Source organism: Rattus norvegicus, chromosome 9 (genome assembly GCF_021556685.1).
Source record: "Rattus norvegicus strain SHRSP/BbbUtx chromosome 9, alternate assembly SHRSP_T2T, whole genome shotgun sequence".
Classification (NCBI taxonomy): domain Eukaryota; kingdom Metazoa; phylum Chordata; class Mammalia; order Rodentia; family Muridae; genus Rattus; species Rattus norvegicus.
In genome coordinates this window covers 33579211-33601563 of record NC_141542.1, presented here as the reverse complement: position 1 = coordinate 33601563, position 22353 = coordinate 33579211, and the positions used below count along the sequence as shown (strand labels likewise).

Here is a 22353-nt window from a genome sequence, read left to right as displayed (position 1 = left end):
TGGTGATGAACAACAATGTGGAAGTGAAAGCTGAATAAACCTTTTCCTCCCCAACTTGCTTCTTGGTTATGATGCTTTGTGTAGGAATAAAACCCCCGATCAAGACAGAAATGGAATAAAACCTCCATCAATAGCAAGTTTGAAATATATCACCAAGCAAGCAACAGCCATCCTAATTCAGTGCCTGGAGTGAGATCAGTGCACGGAGAGAAAGGGGTAGGAGGAGGTCTTGCCCACTGCAGGAGAGTATTTGATTGGTCCAAGCATGGGATGAAAAGAACAAGATATATTATAATAGATCTACTTAGCAAGCATACATTTGCCCACAACCAGTGAAAATTGGATTGAAAGACAGTAATGCCATTTCAGGGGCAGCTGCTTTACAGGGGTGAGTATGCCGGTCTCTAAGTGATACATACTATTAAAACACAGAAAAGCCAGAAGCCAGCCTGAATGCACGCCTGTAATTCTAGCACTCAGGAGGCAGAGGCAGAGGAATGGCCATGAGTTCAAGGCCAATGTTGGTTTCAGAGTGAGTCCCAGGCAAACTCGTATTATAGAAGATAATCTTTAAAAAAGAAAAGCAAAAAGAAGAGGAGGAGAAGAAGAAAGGGAGGAGGTGAAGAGGAGAAAATAAATAGCAAGGCAGGAAATATAACGTGCTATAGCTTCTCTGTTCCTCAGTTCCCTCATTCATGTACAAATACACGAGTAACAACGTCTGAGCTCTCAGGCTACCTTCTAAGAGCTTAATTCATTCAACAACCTAAGCATGTCCACTTTGGGTTCTTCTGTTTTACCCACAGAGTGACAACTGAGGTCAACCGTCTCACACCCTCTTCCCCCAACTTGCAAAGAAACTTTTCTGGAGTCTTTGGGGCGCCTGCCATCTGTTTGCCCTGGCTAGGATCCAAGTAGAGAACATGAGCTCATGCTTTAAAAAAAAAATCCACACTTTCCAGTTGCAATTTTCTCAAACCTTAAAATACCACTACTCTAAAACCAAGCAAAAGCTGTGGTTGGAAAGAGAGGAGACAAATTGGGTCGTGTCAGCTTGTCCATCTGTGTTCGGGAACTTAAGTCTAAAAGTGAACATGTTATCCCCAGACTAGGCAATGGCTCAACCTAAGGGAGAGGTGTTCATTATAGGTGAGCCAAAGTCCTTAGGTGGGACACTCTTGCTTAGAGGAAAACAAATAGCTATAGGACCCAACTAAAATGACTTTTGTCAAACTACCATAACAGGCCTTTAGAGGACCCAGCATGTATAACAATGTTGGCAGAATCTTGGAGTTTTGAAGTCAATGGTGATGCCATTCGATTTGAACTGCCCTCCCCCCACTCTCTACCTCACATCCTCCCATAGATAAGAAAACCTAAGCCCCTAAGCAATGAATGGCTTTGCCCAAGGAGGGTAGGAGGGTGAGTCTGGAGCCACAGTAGAACTTACCAAAAGATGCAGATTGGCTATTATAAATAAGACTGCTATGAACATAGTGGAGCATGTGTGTTGTTGTATGTTGGAGCATCTTTTGGGTATATACCCAAGGGAGGTATAGCTGGATCCTCAGGCAGTTCAATGTCCAGTTTTCTGAGGAACCTCCAGACTGATTTCCAGAATGGTTGTACCAGTCTGCAATCCCACCAACAATGGAGGAGTGTTCCTCTTTCTCCGCATCCTTGCCAGCATCTGCTGTCACCTGAGTTTTTGATCTTAGCCATTTTCACTGGTGTGAGGTGAAATCTCAGGGTTATTTTGATTTGCATTTCCCTTATGACTAAAGATGTTGAACATTTCTTTAGGTGTTTCTCAGCCATTCGGCATTCCTCAGCTGTGAATTCTTTGTTTAGCTCTGAACCCCATTTTTTAATAGGGTTATTTGTTTCCCTGCAGTCTAACTTCTTGAGTTCTTTGTATATTTTGGATATAAGCCCTCTATCAGTTGTAGGATTGGTAAAGATCTTTTCCCAATCTGTTGGTTGCCGTTTTGTCCTAACAACAGTGTCCTTAGCCTTACAGAAGCTTTGCAGTTTTATGAGATCCCATTTGTCGATTGAATAGCCTAATAAGAGCACCAGTGGAAGGGGAAGCCCTTGGTCCTGCCAAGACTGAACCACCAGTGAATGGGATTGTTGGGGGGAGGGCGGGTAATGGGGGGAGGATGGGGAGGGGAACACCCCCAGAGAAGGGGGAGGGGAGTTAGAGGGATGTTGGCCTGGAAACTAGGAAAGGGAATAACAATAGAAATGTAAATAAGAAATACCCAAGTTAATAAAGATGAAAAAAAAGATGCAGGTTGGGGTACTAACTTACAGTTGAGACTCTGGAATGGGAGATACTCAAAACATGGCAGTTGATTGGTTCTGCTGTAGAAAACACCGACCTGGGTAAGGACTCTGGGCTTGAATCTGCTCTCACTAGACCCTGAGACACGTGACAAGATGCCTAGTGATAGGCATCCACAGGTATGTCCCAGGATTTTTCCACATTTTGAACTTGGGTCGTATTCCTCTTACCCATACTCCTCCAAAACAATTAAAAATGTTAGCAATTTCTCAACACAGGATTCAAGCACTGACCACCAAAGTCAATAATAAATGGTAACAGTGTATGTCCTCTCAGGGGGCTAGGGACACAATTGGAAATGATCATTAATTTGAAATTCTTTTTTGTTATTATGTCTCTCTGACTTGGCTTTTTTTCTTCCCTTCAACAAATATATATTAAGCACTTAGCATGCTAGAGGCGATGCGTTGGGTCCTGGGGACCTGAAGTAACAAAAAGTCAAAGTGTCCCTGCAGCCTCTATTGACTGGCAGTAAAAGACATTGAGCAAGAAATCACAAGAATGAGTATGTAATTGCGAATTAACTAGATATTTGACAATTCTCAAGAAGTAATGATGTTTCTGTGAAACACGGTAAGAGGAAGACCTGAATTCCATTTTTGAAATGCCTCTCTGAGAATTGACCACTAAGCTTGGACACACCAAGGAGAACAAAGAGAACTAAATAATTAGCTTTAAAAAAAAAAAGAGCAGCCATTCCTCTGCATTGCCCTTAGCATCCACATAGGGAGTGCCTTGAATCTGACACCTCACTGACAGGTTAACAATCAATAGGCCAACCAATGAAACAAGTCACCTGAGAGAACCCGAGTTCATACCTCAGGCTTTTTTCTCAAGGCTTCACAATCAAAGGAAAAGAGTGAAACAAACCAACTGTCCCAAAGAAAAAGACGCCTGAGCCAGAGGTCAAAGGAGCACTTCACAGTCATCAAGGCCACCTTTAATCAGGTATCCAATGGAGCCACCGCAGTTACCATCTAGGAAATGCTGGGCTGTGGGATGGAGGACCCAACAGAACCAAACACTTACCTGAATCTCATTCACTCTCTTGCAGAGAAAGAGAGACAAATGCTTGACTCCGTGGGACAGATACCTCTAAAGGCAACATGCCCATATTCTCTAGTGACCTGCATTAGGGACTCTGTCTAGGGACAGTTAGGACTGCTTTATGGTGATGAAAGGGACATTACGAGCTATCTGGGATCCTCATATTAACTACAGATCTGGATGTGATAGGTGATTAGGGAATGCTAAGGAACAAATAGTGAATGCCAAGATATCTGCATGATAATGTTTGAAAAACAGAGGCACACTCTCTGACCTTCCCTTCCAGCCACAGCACCGTCCCCCTTCTTAGATGAGCTGCAAGAGACTCACTTCAGTGTATGATACTTTTCCCAGCGGAAATGCCCAGTGGAATAACTAAATATTCAGTTTGAGGTGTCTCTGTTTCAAAATAGAAATTTAAGCACAGCTGGGCATGGCAAAGCACACCTGTAATTCTAACACCTGGGAGGCGGAGCCAGACCAGCTACACAGTGACCTTGAGGCCACTCTGGAATACGTGAAATCTGAAGGGAAGAAGGAAGGCAAGGAGGGAGAGAGGGAGAGAGGAAACATGAAACAGGAGAGAGAAATAGTTGAAATAAAAGCTTTGGGGGTTTTGGGGAGTGTGTGTGTGTGTGTGTGTGTGTGTGTGTGTGTGTGTGTGTGTGTGTGTTGAAAAACAATCGACTGTCCCAGCTACAGGCCTAAGGGATGCTGAAAGTGAGCAAGAAAATTTAAGTCCAATTTTCCACTTGAGTAGGTGAAATGTCTATAGTCCAGAGAACAAGAGAGGATGTCACGGAAGTCGAAAGCCTGTCCTGAACTGGCCTTTCTGAGCCAAGGAGCAGAGAGCAGGGCTGTATGAGCAAAGCAGCAGAACTAGCTGAGTTCACAGGATCGGCCGCCCAGGTTATAGCAGAGAGTAGGAACACTGCTCACAGAGGCCTTGTGGTTAGGATAAAGCACATGCACTGAGCTGCATGACATGACCAAAAGGAATTGGATACCTCATAAAAAGCCAGGTCAGTAAAGAACAGTCCCGACCAGGATCTCCAACCAATGTTCACCAGGACACTTTGACAACTCCTCAGGCTGCACTGGCAGCTCTGGGAACAGAAGAAAGGCAGTCTCTGATGCTACTGAACATGCCTCTGTTGACCAATAATGAAACTTGTTTCACAGGGTCAAATGCAGACAGAAAAGTGAGGTGATGTCGAACCATGGAACCAGAGAGTACAAAAGCATTGTGCTCGTGTGTGAAGGATGCCCAGATGCATATGCAAATACACACTACGCTTCCGTTCATAGTGCGTGTACGATGAAAGTCAGAGAAACCACCGTAAAAAGAACAACTAGAGAAGAGAGCGGGTTGAAAAGGAGCTATAGACAGATGCCACCTCATATCCTGCTGGACGAGATCAGACCCAAAGAAGGCAAGTCGAGATAATACCAGCAGGAAATAGAGGACGCAGACGATGAGCTTACTTTGCCACTAAATCTCGGACTGTCACCTTGAGTTACACACTTTTAGACCACTGGCCTGGCAGGAAGCAGAAACTCTGAGGGGTGAGAAACTAAGCAATCCTGAGCAGAGGCTGAATGAAGGAAGGGTTTTCTCCAGACAGAAAAAGGGTGGCTGTGAGATTGTATCTTCTTACTTCAGTAGAAATCAAGTAAAATCAGTGTGAACGTATAGTGGGTGCCCTAATGGGAAGTTGCACTGGTTTTTTTTCCTACAGATACTTTTGTTTTATGTGTGGGGGTGTTTTGCCTCCATGCATGTACATCATGAGCACTTCCGGTGGCTGAGGGGGCCAAAGAAAGAGATGCGTGACCAGAGGTCAGAGGAGCACTTCACAGTTATCAAGGCCACCTTGAATCAAGTAGTCAATGGAGCCACCACAGCGAGTGATGGGCTGTGGAATGGAGAACTAAACAGATCCAAACACTTGCCTGAATCTCATTCACTCTCCGGATGAACCGTGAGCCACCACGTGGATGCCGAAGGCAAATCTGGTTCCTCTGTAAGACGGGCCGAGCTGTGTCACCAGACCCAGACTTACTATACTTGCTACACAGTGAGGAGATGGACTCTAAGAAGCCGGGTGTCACAGCAAAAGATGGGCTCAGCAAGCCGTATTTATAGATTTGTCAATATGTAGGTGCACGTGTGCGTGCATGGTGGGAAGTAGGCGCGCGAACGTGTGTACACAATAATAAAGAAAGAAAGGCTATCAAGAAGGGTGAGGGCAGACATGGGGAATTGTAGGGAGGGGTCAGGGAGGGACTGGAGGGAGGAAAGGGAAGGGAGAAAGTAATGTAATTATATTTTAATTACGATGTAAAAAGTCAATCGACTACCGTTAAAAAGCTAGATGTCTAGTGCTGGGTTACAAACAGGGCAGTGTCTGTGGTGTTATTCAAACCTTTATCTGTTGTCAAATTCCATGGTCTCTTTTCCATTTGCCATAATATCTAAAGAACTGCCAACTGTGTTCTTTCCCACTTACCCAAGGATCCAACCATTAAGGAACACTCTGTGGTAAACCAGGAAGCCATGTGGATGGCAGCATGTCCTTAAAAAGCCAACCAGAGTCCAAGCAAAACAAAATGGCGCAAACTGTGCAAAAAAATGTGAGGTGTGTGTGTGTGTGTGTGTGTGTGTGTGTGTGTGTGTGTACACATATACATTTTGAGTGTTCAATAAAACCATACCTATAGAGGGAGTACAGTTACCGTTACCTTGGTCAGCTTCACCTCGAGCACATGGCTGCTATGAATCCGACTGTCGAAATGTGCTACCTCTTTAGAAGAAGATTTCACCTTGGCAATGATCTTCGCGTACGAGAAAACAATCACAGCCGTTGGCAGCAGGAGGCAGAAGAAGAGGATGCTCAGGATGAATACCTGACCCCCACCCGAAGCCTGGGCCAGCCACCAGTCCAGGGTGCACGAGGTTCCGAAGGGCTCAGGTGCATAGTCCCCCAGGCCCACCAAGGGCATGGTGGTCCAGAAAGAAGCATAAGCCCAGATGACTGCCAGGCAGATGTAGGCATGCTTTCTCTTCAGCCAGACCCCTGGAGGTGGAAAAAAAGAGCATTACCCACATGTAACCCGCCCTGCACCCGGACACCTCCCCTGGACATGGCAAATTCCATCTCCAAAGATTTATTCCACTGAATTCTAGGAGACGCGGACAGATTAACTGAAGCCTGGGGGAGAGCGAAGTCAAGGCAAAGAAAGTTCCAGAGCTGGAGCCTTTGTCCAGGAGGAAGCAATTTGAAGAGAATTCACGGGGAAAGTTTTCTCTAGGCACCTAGGAGTTTTGGGAGGGAGAAGTGGCTCAGGGTGGGAAAGCAAGACAAAAAGAGGAAAGGACACGGAAGACGATGGGGGAGCTCGGGAAGACATCTCAAGAGTATGTTAGTGAGTAGTCTAAGAAGTCAAAGGAGAATCCTTTCCAGGAGGTGCGAAATCAAAGGATTCGTCCTGCCTTTAAAGCACCCTTATTTCTAAAACCTCTTTTGTGTCTACATCCTTTCCTTGCCTAGGAATTTGTTGAGTGGGGTTGGCGGGTCTTGATCCTGAACCCGTGGTGTGGTGCTAAAGTGAATGACTGTGCTTGAAAATTCAGAGGCATGATGGGAAAGCGGCGGGCAATCTGATTAGGTTGTCGGACATGCTGTGTAAGTAATTCTGGGGGAAAAAAATGTCTTCAAGAAGAATGGGGATCAAAGGAGTGGGAGACAAAAGAGCTCAGTGTTTCAACACTAGTTCCTTAACCAAAAGAGAATTCCAAGAGAAAGAAGTGCTACTGTCATTATTTTTTTTTAAGTTGTAAAACTCTAGTGATCATTTCCGGAAGTTCAACTCAGTCACCAAGGCCAGGTCAGCTAGCTCTTTTGCAACAGTCACCATGGAAATCACTTCACCTGACGTAGCATACTGTCGAAGGGGAGGTGAGAAGGCTTCCCTGCTGCTTCAGCTGCACAGAAGCAGGGAAGAACTATCAAAAAACACCGAGTAAAGCTAACTGATTGTTTCCACATGCACTCGGGGCTGCTTCTGTTCTAGGCAAGTGAGATTTAAGTCACTAAAACTTCAGTTCCTCTGAGGGCGGTGTGATTTCATTCGTGTGGCCCTTCTGAGTGTTCAGTGTTCTTGACATTAAGGGGCATTTCTGGTAACCCATGGCTTATGGTTTGCGGTTAGCTCCTTGTGTTTTCTTTGACGAATGGACTCTGACCCAAGCTAGCCTCAGAATAGCTAGAGAGCTGAGGATGAACTTGAACTTCTGATTCTCCTGCCTCCATCTCCCAAGAGCTGGAATTATAGGTGCACAGTCCGGCTGTGCCTAGTTTATGTGATGCTGGGGCTAGAACACAGGGCATCGTGCACAGTAGGCAAGCATTCTGCCAATTGATCTTCCGCCCCAGTCTTTGCTTAAAGGTTTTGATGATGTTTAAAGTAAATGAAATCGTGTCAACTCTGCAAACTATTAACTTAGACCTTAACGTGAACATTTACTCATTTACTCCTCTCTCTCTCCCTCTCTCTCTCTCTCTCTCTCTCTCTCTCTCGCTCTCTCTCTCTCTCTCTCGTGTGTGTGTGTGTGTGTTTGTGTGTGTGTGTGTGATCACTAAGAAGAAACAGAAGAAACTGTATCTATGCTCCATCGTCTCTGTTTACTCAAATACATGGCATTGAACATCATGAAATACAAAATTTTCCTCAAGCCCAACCAGAGGAGGGTAGCGATCGGGTAGCCACAAATGTTCGTCAGCTCTTGGTTATCCATCATAACGCGTCAAACACTGGCAGAGGTTAGGACATAGCTTCATGAGGACGTGCATAGGCATACGGATAAGCATTGATAGTGAGGGTTACTGAGTGAGATGCTTTTATACTTACGTTCCAGTATGCTGAAAGGCTGTCAAGTACAGGAGGGAGTAGATTAGTAGATGGGTTCTGTGGTGCTCCAGAAGTCAGAACTAGGACCAATGGGTGGAGGTTACTGGGAGGCAGTTTTGTCTCAATATAAGGAATAACATTGTAACAATGAGAGCAGACCAATCAGAGAATGGGCTGCCTTGAGCAGTAGTAAGCTCCCCGTCACTGGTCACTGGAATTACTCAAGAGTCCAAAAGGTCATCTCTCGGGAATGACCACTTAACAACATTACGTGGTTGCTTCCCAACACATATGTCTGCATGTCCCTGAGTGACCTTTTAAATTCCAATAGGCTAGAGAACACTGTGTGAAGGTCCAATAGTGAATCAGGTTAAAGGGTGAAATGTCATAGAGTCAAGCTTAGAGGAAGCTTGGTGATATATACCTTTCTTCTACGGCATTTATGCCCCGCCATGATTCTGAAAATGGAGAGCATCCTCTCTTTAGTTGATACAAAGTTTAAACTCTAGATGACATTTTAAAACAGAGATCTCAGTTTATTCTTCCTCAAATACTCCTGAGAAGTTGAACGTTTTTGTCTTCTTGTCTATGAAATCTACGGTTTTATTAAAAATCCGTTTGCTGTGCTATAAGACAAGATTATGGTGAGAATTGGACTCTAACATCATACAAACTGCATAATTGTACGGCTTTATCTTATTGGAACTTTGGGCTCAGGCTGTTTCAACTGGAAGTTTTAGACATTTATGAAACGAGATGTAATTATTTAATGAGTGTTGAATCTTGAGAACATTTACAACTACCCTCCTCCTGCCCCATACATGGTCTCCTTCAGAGTCCTCCTTCAGAGTATCAACTTTTTAAGGACCAAAGAAAATGTTCTTCACCATGTCTGTATGCCGGCCATCCTCTGTCCTGTAGCTTCAGCCACACTACCTAACAGTTTGTCGGTCCAAGCAGCTTTAGCCAAAGACAGTCACAACCATGCCCTGGTTAGGTCTGATTCTTACTATGAAAATTAAGTGCCCCCAAATTTTCTCCTGGATCAATAAATTCCCAGGATCCAAAGAAAAAACATACTAAAACTTGAATTAGTAAAATAGCCTAATCTTTAAAATATGGAGTTCTGGAAACTCCATTATTGCTGCCTCTCCAGGTCTTAGCTGCTCCATCTACCTACCAACACCACAAGAGACCTGCAGAGTCGTATTTCAGTGCGTGTATCCTTTCAGGTAGGAACATCTGTATGGCTCTCTAAACCTGGAGAACATTCTGGAATTCTCCATCTTTGAAACCTTAGAGAGCCTGAGTCCTAAAGAAAAAAACCATAGATAGCAGTTCTTATAATCACAAAAACTGAGTAGGTCATCAGCTAAATCCTGATCTTGTTCATTCGTTCTTTTCGTTTTTGGTTTTCGCATGAGGAAATGTGTAGACACTTCCGTATTTTACAACAGAAAGTGAGACATTTAAAAGCTGTAGGCATATTATAAAAGTAGGACTAAAGGACACATACATCAACACAGGTCAAATCTAAATAAACAATAGAACCAGAGAGGCTATGAATAAAAGGATTCTTGGTCACTGGAGTTATTAATAACCTTTATTTACTGTATAAAATATACATAGGTCTGACACTCAAATCATCTAACTTTCCTATCGGGGAACAAGGAACCTTCCCACTTACCATAAGACAGATAACAGATCTTCAGATAGCGGTCCAGGCTGACAGCAGTCATGGTAATCAGGCTTCCACAGCCAAAGAAAAATCCAGCCCATCCATACCAGCGGCAGCCAAACCAGCCAAACACCCAGCGGTGGCAGAAGCAAGAGATGATGGTGAATGGCTTGCCTACAACTAGAGCATCAAGCAGGCGTCAAAGGAGGATCCTTGCAGTTAAAACCTTCATGGGTTCACTCAACTCAGCTGGCCCTGCATTCCTACAGACACATTTCAAGGTGTGAGTATATATACACACAAACACACACACACACACACACACACACACATACACACACACACAAACATACATACACACAAACACACACACACAAACATACATACACACAAACACACACATACATACACACACACAAACACACACATACATACACACACACAAACACACACACACAAACATACATACACACAAACACACACATACATACACATACACACAAACACACACATACATACACATACACACAAACACACACATACATACACACACACACAAACACACACAAACATACACAAACATACACACACACACAATCATACATACACACACACACACACCCACTTACTTCATTACACAAAACTGATAGATTAGTAAAATTCTGGCAGTTCATTGATGGCCCACAGCAACCAAATGAAGACCCAACAGGTCTTGGTCACAGACATAAAGTGATCAAGCAGGAACTGGCCTGAAAGTTTCCTCCATGCTGGCTAGGCTTCATAGGGCGTAAAGGTGCCGTGCAGACTGCTGGGAGAGAATTGTCCTCAGCAGCCCCACTCAGCTGTAGATCATGTGTTCAATAACAACCCATGAATCCACTTGTACACTAATGGATAATGCCACGATTATCATAGGAGTAACCAGCTACTTTCGAATTGGCTTCGAGGCTTGCTCCAGAAGTAGGAACTAACTGTCTGTGGAACTGGAACCCTAATCAAAAGCTGATGGCGTGGGAAGTCCTGGGCACTGGGAAGAAGCTACTAACGTTGACCTACTAAAGAGGCATGATCTGTCTTCTAAATAACTATGTTTTTCGCCATAGATTAACGTCGCTTTGTTCAGAAAACTGTCGCTTTGCAGTTAACAGTAGTGACTACAAGAATCACAGTTGACCAAAGTACTGAGAATAAATGACTGTTGAATGTCAGGCTGTAAGCGGGACATTTTTTGTTTTTGTTTTGTTTTTTTGTTTTTTTTTCCGGAGCTGGGGACCGAACTCAGGGCCTTGCGCATGCTAGGCAAGCGCTCTAGCACTGAGTTAAATCCCCAACCCCAAGCGGGACATTTTTAACACATCCCTTCTCGGGGAACAATTCAAAAGAAGGGGCAGAAAGAATGTAAGAGCTGCGGGAAGGGCTAGGAAGCCATAAGGAGTGCTAACATAATTTGACATGTCCTGACATGACGTAATATGGCTAACATTCCTGAGCTCGTGGCATACATGATTAGCTGTACTAGGTGAGCTAAGCTGGTCAACATCCTGTCATGGGAGGGAAGGGGATCACAGGTGTCCATCCCTTCCTGAAGAGTGATAAGTACTTAACGGCTGCTGAGGAAGGGAGAGATGTATCCTTCAGCGGTGTGCACTGGTAAGGGGGGACCAGGATTCTGTAAGCAATGCTAATATAATTCATTGAGACACACATACAAAAGATGTGACAGTAGAGAAAAGGCCGTTAGGGAAGTAGTAAGGAATTAGTGAGAAAGATGGGGAAACGAGAGGGGGTAATGAAGGAGTGAATTGATTTTAATAATATTATATACATGTATGTAGTGTCATTTATTAATATATGCTAATAAAACCATTCAAAATTACCTTTCAACTATTTTTAAAATGTCACTGATTTTTTTTCATAAACTAAGTTTGAAATTACCCTGAAAAGTTTTCATTCATCCCAATAGTCAAAGAACTTTTTTAAAGTTAAGTATTACTTTATTTACTATTGTAACTGTCTCAAAGAGATTGGGCTTCAAGGAGTACAATAGATGTGACCCTGAAGGGTGATGACAGCCATGTGATCCTTGCTAACATTTTATTAAAGTGGTTCATTTAAAAGATGGGGAAGAAGGACACTACATTTACAACAGAGCATCCAAGAGAAATTTTCTCCTAAAGCATACGTTTTCTAAGCTGATTTTTCCTCCTTGATTGTCTAGGACTGCATTGTTTTCCTCCTGTTCAAAATTAAATATTCAACTTTGAGTGTTGAACGAGTGTTCCAGGGAAAAAGGTTTTCTACGGTGACCTTCAAACATCTATTCAGCCACACTTATTGGCAGATTTATGTCTCGGCCTCCAAAGCAAACATACTTGGCTAGTCAAACGATACCCAACAAAGAGTACCAGCTCTAGTCTTTAATGGTGAAATTCAGAACGTTTACAAATTTTCCATTCAGAAAGCATCTTGCGCCCAGATGTATTGACTATATACTCTTGCTGGTGTTGTTACTCCACAGATTATGAAATATGCCTCATCTAAGTAGGAAAAAATAAAATAAGATTCCTTGTATACTCTTTGGACCCTTCCTCCTGTTGGGTTGCCTTGTCCAACCTCAGTGATGGTTTTTGCCTTGAGTGATGCATTTTGCTTTGTCATGTTTGGTTGTTTTCTCTTGGAGACCTGCTCTTTTCAGAAGGGAGATAAAGAGGGGTTAGCTAGGGGGAGAGGAGAGATGGGGGAGAGCTGGGAGGAATGACAGAGGGGAAATTGTGACCAGAATGCATATCAGGGAAGATTCTATTTTCAGTTATTAAAAAAAAGGTTAAAGGTCTTAGATCAATAAATACTTCAGTGCCGAGAATTGGAACCTTTATGTACTGCGTCCACTAGCTTGTAAAGCGTGCTGATACTCCACTGTGTAGTCGCAAGAATAACAAGTAATTAATTATAGCTTTAAACTCATTTGATTGCTATTTCTTGTGTCATTACAACATCTAAGATTTACAGAATAATATTGAATAGATGTATCATAGTCGACATCCACCTATTGACTAATTCTAAAAGAGGTGTTTCTATTTGTTTCAGCTGGCGTAGCAACTCAGTTTGTAGCGTGTTTGCCTGGGGTACACAAGGTCCTGGTTCAATCTTCAGGGCACACAAATCAGATAATGTCGGCATTAGCCTGCCGCTGTAGGGTTTGGGAAGTAGATTCTGGAGGATCAGGGATTCAAATCAACCAGTACTACTTAGAGAGCTGGTTGACGTTTTGGGCTACCTGAGACTATGACTCAGAATGAAAGAAAGGGAGGGGGAGAGCGAGAGAGCAAAAGAGGGAGAGAGAGACCTTTAAATCTTTTATTATTGAATGTGATATTTTTTGCTGCCTTTTAATCAAAGATACCCCTTCATCATGCTAGCTTGTTAAGAATCTTTTAACCAGAAATACATATTAAGTTTTATTAAAAACTTTCCAATGCACCTTTCATGAATTTTTACACACTGTTCGTGAGTTTTCTGTCCTCACTGAATGTGTTAAAACAATCACTCCTGCTGTGAGGGGTTGATATGGTTTCTAACACCAGATGTAACATCACGCACTCAGAGTTAAGCCCTGAGAAGTGGGACTTGGGACAGGAAAGGGGGAGATCATCTATGCAGAAAAAGAAACCATGCCTTGAATTCAGGGCAAGGAGAGTAGAAGGCCACAGAGGTGTGTGGCACTCATATTCTCTCAATCTGAACTTAAATTATACATATACATCATATACTTATATGCCATATGCATATACATATACATTGTATGTACATATATATTACATATACATATACACATACAAGTACATATATTGTTTTCAGGAAAACAATACCATTCAAGATAAATGTGAGAAATGAAATTTTGGAATTGGAAGGAACTTTTCTAATACAATGATTTTCAAATGCTCCCCCCTCCAGGAGTCTGTGAAGTGCCTCTCACAGCACAAATATATAGAGATAGATAGATAGATAGATAGATAGATAGATAGATAGATAGATAGATAGATAGATAGATAGTTGTGTGTGTCTACATGGCTAATATATATGTGTGTGTAGACTGGATATGTATATGTTTGCATGTAGACAGGCATGTGTGTGAGTGTGTGGAAGGTTGCACCATCTGTGCGTGACTCTGTGTGTGTAAGGCAAGACTGTCATGGAGAGGCCAACCTTCTTTCAATCAGGAAAAATATAGTATCTTGTTTATGGTTAATTTATGACATTATTTGAAGTTTTTTTGGTTTTGTGTTTTACTGCTTTTGAACAGAGGACTAGAGGGCTGATGGAAAATATTAGGCTTAGGGAGGGGAGAGGAGGGGAGGGAAGGGAAGGGAAGGGAGAATGAATGAAAACTATGGAAGACAGTTCTGCAAAACTCATTTCTTTGTACACCATTTCTAAAATCTAACAAAAATTGCTTACCAATCACTTCTTTAAGCTCTCCCATGTTTAGATTAAAACCAGATTCCCATGTTCTCTTGCAATTTTTCCCTTTCTATTCATTCTTTGTCACACTTGTTCTGTTGATTTATGTCTTACTCAGAGACAAGATAGCCATTTTAATCAATGCGAGGTTCAAACACCCGACAGCTATTAGTAAATTCGAGGTTCAATATGCTTACAACCAGGCCCCGAGAGAAGCGGGGAATATGACAGAATGATAAATAGGAATTAGTGGGGTGAGGAAAAACAAGCAGAGATAGACAGGCATCGTTATTTTACATAAGGGTTTTTTTACATTGAGGTGGCACGAAGATCTGTAGCCTGAAAAGTCTTCAGGGCAGAAAAGACAGCAAACCCCAAAGCTTGCAGAGAATCCCCTGTGTGGAGGTCAAGGCAGAAGAAGAAATTAACGTGGCCTAAAGACAAGAACTAATATCCATGCTAGGTCTCCATCCAAAATGGCGTTTTTGTTTGTTTTGCTTTGCTTTGTTTTGTTGGGAGGGGGTGCAAACGTGTGTGTGTGTGTGTGTGTGTGTGTGTGTGTGTGTGTGCGCGCAAGAGAGAGAGAGACAGAGAGACAGAGAGACAGGGAGAGAAGATGCATGCTGACGCACATGTATGTTTGTTTTGAAACAGGGCCTTATGCAGCCCAAACTGGCCTCAAACTTATTCTGTAGCTGAAGATACAGGGTGACCCCAGACTATTGAGCATTTTGCCTTCACCTCCCAAATCCTGGGATTGTGAGCTCTAACACTACACCCAGCCTGCAGTGGAGCCTCTGATGCGTCTCGGCAAGGTCATCTACAACAAATATCAATGTCTCTGTGTCTGTCTCTGTCTCCCTCCCTCTGTCACTCCCTCTCCCCCTCCTCTCTTCCACAGAGTGGAATGTTCCTCAGCCTGGTTCCCGATGGAGTCACTGCAGTTTGGTTTTCGTTGTGTTTTGCTTTGCTTTAGCTCTCATTGTCCAGGACTTTCAACCCCTAGGCCTGCTGATACAATTTGTCTGAAGGGAACGCAGGCACCGATTTACTTTCTCTAACTCTCTAGCTTACTCTACTACACATTCCTGAATAGGAGCATTTGTGCCTAAGACAACCTACATTAGTTGCATATATATGACACGTCTGGTTCTAGAATCTGCTTCTTCAGTGTTTAGAATAGAATGCAGCTGGGTCAAAACTTTTAACCGAAAATCTATCCTGCCTAGAAGAAATCCAGGGATGAGAGATGGAGCAGAGATCGGGGGGAATGGCCAACCAATAACCACCGGCCCAACTTGAGACCCATCCCTTGAGCAAGCACCAATCGCTGACACTTTAATGATACTCTGTTATGCTTGCAGACAAGAGTATGGCCTGGCTGTCCTCTGAGAGGCTCTACCCAGCAGCTGACTCAGACAGATGCAGACACCCACAGCCAAGTCCCCATGAGGCTTGGGGACTCTTATGGAAGAATAGGAGGAAGGATTGTGACCCCTAGGGAAATAGGAACTCCACAGGAAAACCAACTGAGTCAACTAACCTGAACCCTTGGGGCTCTCAGAGACTGAACCACCAATCAAAGAGCACACACCACAGGCTGAACCTAGGCTTCCCTACACACGTGTAGCAGATGTATAGTTTGGTCTTCATGTGAGTCCTGAACAACTGGAGCGGGGACTATCACAAAAAAACTGTTGCCTCTCTGTGGGATATGTTGTTCTAACTGTGTTGCCTTGCCTGGCCTCAATGCGAGAGGATGGACCTAGTCTCAAAGACTTGATGTGCTAGGGAAGGGGGATGCCCAGGGGCCCCACCCATTCAGAGGAGAAGGGAATGGAGGAAGGTGTGTGGAAAGGGGTGACCAGGAGGAGGACTGTGAGAGGGATGAAAGTGAATAAGTAAAAAATAAAACTAAAATATTAAAAAATAAAGAATGCAGCTGGGTAAGGGAAAAAGACAATTTTTTTTAGGATGTATTGGAAGAGTGTATTATAGACACTAAACGTGACCCAGATTTACCAAAGAAAGCTCAGGTGGAAGAAAACACCTTCTGGTGGATTCCTCTAAGCACACTGGCTGGGGAAGGGAGGATGTGCTTCCTGAGATCTCTAGAGCAGACTGGCAAGGCTGAAAGGAGTCTCCATGTATCAGACCAATTAAGAGCATTTTGTTTTAAATTCGCGTCTTGTCTGTGTCAGCCTTAAGCAGCAGTCAGCTATTACTCACTGGCGAAGGATGTAACTGAAATGACAGAGTTCACTAGGACAGACATTTTACACTCAGAACTAGGAAGGGAGCCTTAGGCGAGCAGATGGAGAAAAACCGAACCATGCCTGCTGCTCTACCGCCATCGCGTGGCAAGAGCGGAAATGGCAGGCCCTTTGCCGCCTTTCAACAAACCGCGTGGGTTCACACAGGGAAAGATGCTTACAGGACCTCTTTCTGCTTCTAATAGACAGTTACCACCCTCTAAAAATTGTTTGTGATATTGGAGTCTATCTGCACCCAGTAACGCCTTCTCAAGTAACCTGGAGCATGCAAACTCTCAGGAAGAGGGTAACACGTGCTATTTAATACTGCATCAATGGGTCGATGATAACTATTATTAAACTTGGTTGTTGTAAACTAGCAGCAGTAGAAAATTTGATTTATGAAGATGCACACTATTTTAAACGGGAGGCGAGAAACTGCTTTGTTAAAAAAAACTCAATGTAAAAGCAAAGACTTCAAAGACTCTTCCTCCCTCCCTAACAACCTGAGATAATAGCTAGATAACAACAGATTTTGAATCCAAATAAAGGGTAGGGTAGAGCCCAGTCAGCCCTGGAAGAAGATGACGCATACCCAGAATTACTCTTTCTTAAACAAATTATAGTTAAAGAAAGAATCTTGTAGCTCTTCTTTTCTGGGTTATCTGAAAAGTCTAAGAAGCAAGAGAAAAATCCAGAAGTTTTCTATTTGATCCACATAGTAACTTATCTGGAAATGCATGTGTGGAAATACGTGTGCGTGAGTGTGTACCTCTGTGTATCTGTATGTATGTATGTATGTATGTATGTATGTATGTATCTCTGTGTGTTTCTGTGTGTATGATATGTTTGTATCTCTGAGTGTCTGTGTGTGTGGTGTGGTGTGTGTGCACATGTGTGTGCAGGTACACCCATTTGTTTATGCAAATGTGTAGGCCGAATGCTAATGTTAGTTGTCTTTCTCTATCAATCACTTGCCACCTTATGGGGGGCACTAGGGACTTTCAAAGATGCTGTTGTAGTCGAAGTCCCCCAATGTTTCTGTCTCCACTTCCCCAAGGTTGGAATTGCATGTATGTATTGTCACACTTATGGAGGCTGAGGATCCAACTCAGGTCTTCATGCTTTCACAGCAAAGTACTTTATCCACCGAGCTTCTCGGGCACTTATTAAACTCCCTGATATTAGTACGTTTAAGTGCCCCCCTGTAATGTTTTTATGCAGCCAACTTTAAGCATCATGGAGGAAGAAGCTTGTGGTGAGTCCTTAAGTTACAATTAAAATCACCGTTGTTCCAGCAGCTCTCGTAGTGACCTGTCACTGTCTTTGGCTGGAATTTCCCCTTTAAGATTCTATCATCTTACAGTTTATTTTCACCAGATTTCCACGATGGCGGGAAAGTAGCCACAGAGTGCAAAGCAGTGGGCGGTTAGAGTCTGGATCCATAGCCCTATGCACTCTTGAAGTATGGATGGGATGGTATCATGTATTGTCCAAAACTGTACCCTGAACACAACATCCCTGGGATAAAGCCTAACAGTGGGCTTGGAAAATGGCTCCAAGGGTAAAGTGCTTCTCATATAAGTGTGAGGACCCGAGTTTGAATCTTCAGCACCCATGTAAACACTAGGTGGCCAACCCATGGGAAACAGAGAGAATGGATTCCCTAAGGCAAGCTGGTTAGCTAGAGAAACAAATTGGCAAGCTATACATTCAAGGGAGAAACCTTGCCTCAGTACATATGGAAGACAAGGACTGAGGAAAACAGCAATGTGTTGGCTTCTGGTTTACACACAACACACACACACACACACACACACACACACATGTGGGCACACACATATGTGTGCCTACATGCACGTGAATATTCATGCACACAAAAATACACATGAATGTGTGCAACCAAGCAAAATTGCCCACATATGCACACCCACACATACATAACACATGTATATATTCAAGGAAAAAATAAGTGAAAAATAAAATATTTGACAAAAATAATCTAACAAAAGAGCCACATGCCTGTGACCCCACCACTCAGGGAAGGCAAGATGGTGAAGAGTTCAAGGTCATCCTCACCTACGTAGGAAGTCAGGGAACAGCCTGGGCTACAGGCTGTACAGGAGACCTTGTCTCAAAAGGAAAAAAAGAAAAAGAAACAGGTGGTCAGGAAAGAAACAAAGAAACAAGGAAACAGGAAGAAAAAAGAAAGAAAGAAGGAAAGAAAAATAGAAAATAATTTTTGTTTTTCTTTTTCATAGAATGTATTTTGATCATTGTCTTCCCAACTCCTCCCAGATCCCTACCCACCCAGCTGGTGCTCTCTCTCTCTCTCTCTCTCTCTCTCTCTCTCTCTCTCTCTCTCTCAAAAGAAAACAAACACATGAAGGAAGAAAGAAAGAATGAAATGAAATGAAAACCAAACAAACAGAAAACAAGTAAGACCAAAATAAAATAAAATAAAAACTTTTTAAAAGCTCGCCAAAAAAACATGGAGTTTGTTTCGCTTTGGCTCACTGTTCTTAATCACAGGCCCTGCCTGCCCTGGAATGTGGCCCTCCACTGGAGAAAATTTAATCTTTTCCTTTGTTTCCAGGTATCAATTTGAAATAGCTTTCTCCCAGTTTTCTAGGGAGAAATGGACAGAGGTCCCATGCCTAGCCAAACATAATAAAGGCTCTCTTAATAAATATATTATTAAATAAAGTAAATAAAGTAAGAAGGTATCAGCTGGTCTCTTTAGCAGACATCTCATTGACTGGCTACAAACAGTGCAAACACACTTTGTGACGGGAAGAAGCAGGCGGTAAGAACGTGAGCCCGGAGCCAGGGAGGGATTTAGAGTGGCTAACATCTTAAACCCATGAAGAAAGAGCAGCGTGGCTGAATTACCTGAAATCCCCAGATCACAGACTGCTAAATTAATAGTCATTATTTCCGCAGGTCTCAGCTTCTTCTTGCGTCTAGAAGACATATAAAGGACATACCCATTTCCAAATGTGGAGAGAATCCCTACAAAGAAAAATAAGATGTCCCGTCATTAAAATGAGGATTCACTTGCAGATGAAACACTTCAATTTGTTTTAAATGAACTCCACAGATTTAGAGGGTAATGAGAGGACACTAGATAAAATCTAAGTCGAGAAGATGAAGCAAGAGCATGGATTGTGAGTGACAGGCAAGGGATGGGTCGCCTCAGAAGGGGTAGGAGTCAGGAATTACAGGACTGAACTTACCCAGGCAGTGGAACCACTGACTTCTCGTTAGGCTCAGGAGGGTGTGGGAATCCCAATGGTCAGTTCTTGTACTGGCCCCAGGGCAGAGTGTTTTCCTCAGCCATTTTTATAAAGTATTGGCTTTATGTGACTCCCTCCCTTGGATAAGTGGAATCAACCCCTTAGCTATTTATGAGATCCTGCAAATAAAGTCAACCAAGAGAGGTGACTTCGTTGCCACTGTGGGCTCACGTAGGAGCACCGGCATGTGGGAGAGGTGTGGTCAGAGGTGGCTGCTGTGAGCCCTTGCAAGGAAGGGGTCGTCTCCTCCACACAGGCCCCAGGACTTAGATTCCTGCAGTGGAGTGGACCCTCACTCTCTGGAACACGGGATGCCTTCAGCTACCCCTGGACTAGCTGTCGAGGGTAAGTGCGGAACCACTGACAACTTAAGCATTGCCCTCCCACCAAGGAGAGAGAAAGTGACCCTCAACCCACCAGACCTGACAACAACGACAAACATGTGTTTCCCAAGTTGGAATATTCTTTTATTAATGACAAGTTGTTTGGGGCATCACAATGAAACTGTTCACAACTTCTTACAAACCCAGTTACAAAAAAAAAAAAAAAATCCAAAAAAAAATAGACCCATTATCTACTGACTGTATTTAAGAAAAGAATACACCTACTTCCATAGCTTAACATGTAGAGTAGATTTCCTCAGGGATCCTTGCTTCATTGTGTAGCTGTGTGTAAATGAGAATCTGGTACAGCTGCCTTCAGTAGTAAGGAATAAGCAAAGTATTAACAGGAGAGACCCAGAGTTTTCTGTTTAAACTTCTACTTTACTTCCTCCACCACAATTCATTTGAGGGGCCAAGGGGGGGGGAAAAATGTGTCTTCGCTGATGGTGTAAAACCACCAGGACCTGACTGCATTGTGCTTTTAGGGGATACTGACACTCTGGAGCCAAAGATGCTTAATGGTCCATGAAAGGCTCTTTAGCTTTCTTAAAGCAAATGGGGGAGGGGGGGAGACTGAAGGGGTCGTGCAGTCCTAGAGCAAACCAGATAAAAGGCAACTCCTGATAAGAAACCGTCTAGCAAGGCACACTGGGAACAAAAAGTGCCAAAAAAAAAAAAAAGCAGCTCAAAAATAGTAAGACAAATTCCATCTATGTCATATCCCAAAAAAGTTAAGTATTTGCATGCAGTCAATCCAGAAAGCTCCTCCAACACCCTTTCACAAGCCAGCCTCTCTTGAGATTATTTCTTACTTGCGTTCTCTTAAACATTTTACTAACCCTATTTCATAGGGTTTCACCCAGTGCCCGTTGTGACTTTAAAAATAGTGAACTCTATGAAATGCCATGTTCAATTGTTTCCATGAGCAACCTTGTCTGCAGATGAGCATCAAAAGAAATCAGATATATTTTTCAGACTAAGGAAAACAAGATTAAGGCGATAGAGACTATTGGGGTGGACATCTTCTTCGATCATCAAAACACTGTATCTTTTGCGCATAGACAGGAGGAAAAGCCTTCCTCGTAGGCAATTAGTAGGTTTTAACTTGAAGAGTGGAGAGTGGCAAATGGGTCTCGTGTTTATTTCTCCTGCATACCAAACTAGGGTATCAATTTTCATTCTTCAGTTTCCCCTAAGATTCAAAGTATTTAATAAAAATGGCCAAGAATGTTGCTCTGTCCACTCTGGCTCCTTCAAAAGGATCTAGACAGGTGGCAAGCAGACATGGGTCTAGAAAGAAGAGTTTAAGTCTCTCCAACCTCATCCAAATCTGCCCTTCTTACTCATCCCAAATGATTATCCTGTGACTTCAACTTGTCTCCCTGATTCACCTAATGCTCCCTTCGCTTGGGGGCTCCCTTTCCAGCACCTATTCTTTAAGCTTCACTCCAGCACTTAAATCTGATTTTTGACTCCCTTGCCCCCAACATGCATTAAATGAGAATGTCTCTCATTTCCCACCAACACTGCTACACTCTCTTGCTAAAGTCCATCAAGCTAGGGAGGGGATGGGCTAATAGTTCTCCCACTGTTAGATTGCCTAGAGTCATTTATCTGGTTAAGGATGCTATTTTCAAAGCACCCCTTGCAACTCCATCAAACAAATTAAGTACAATTTGTGAAATGATTCCTCGTCTGCCTTTTCTGATCACTGAGCTTAATAAGACATGATACGAAGTTTATTTCAGGGGTCATTTATTCACTGCTCTGCCCCATCTACTTAAGAGTAGCAAAGAGTGGATACTTCATATATTTGTGTTCAAAAGGCCAAATTTAAGTTAAATGAAAAGTAGTCAAATGCTCACAGTAAGTACGAGGACCCTGGAAATTATTTTGCAACAGAGCATGTAATTCAACCTCATAAGTTCTGCCTCAAGTACTGACCATAGAGGGATCTATGGAACATTCTAATGTGGTT

The 22353-nt window shown here is 43.0% G+C and overlaps 1 protein-coding gene across 2 annotated transcripts in view; it reads right to left on the bottom strand.

Annotated features, from left to right (window-relative positions):
- The window catches only part of Opn5 (opsin 5), a 48795-nt gene that overhangs the window by 24966 nt on the left and 1476 nt on the right, over positions 1 to 22353 (bottom strand). Inside the window, exons 2-5 of one of the 2 annotated variants that reach the window (XM_087565907.1) lie at positions 19589 to 19708; positions 9993 to 10163; positions 6137 to 6471; positions 2315 to 2425 (exon numbers count right to left, since the gene is read on the bottom strand). In XM_087565907.1, coding sequence (XP_087422033.1) covers positions 2315 to 2425; positions 6137 to 6471; positions 9993 to 10163; positions 19589 to 19708 — 737 coding nt within the window. 2 annotated transcript variants of the gene reach the window in all.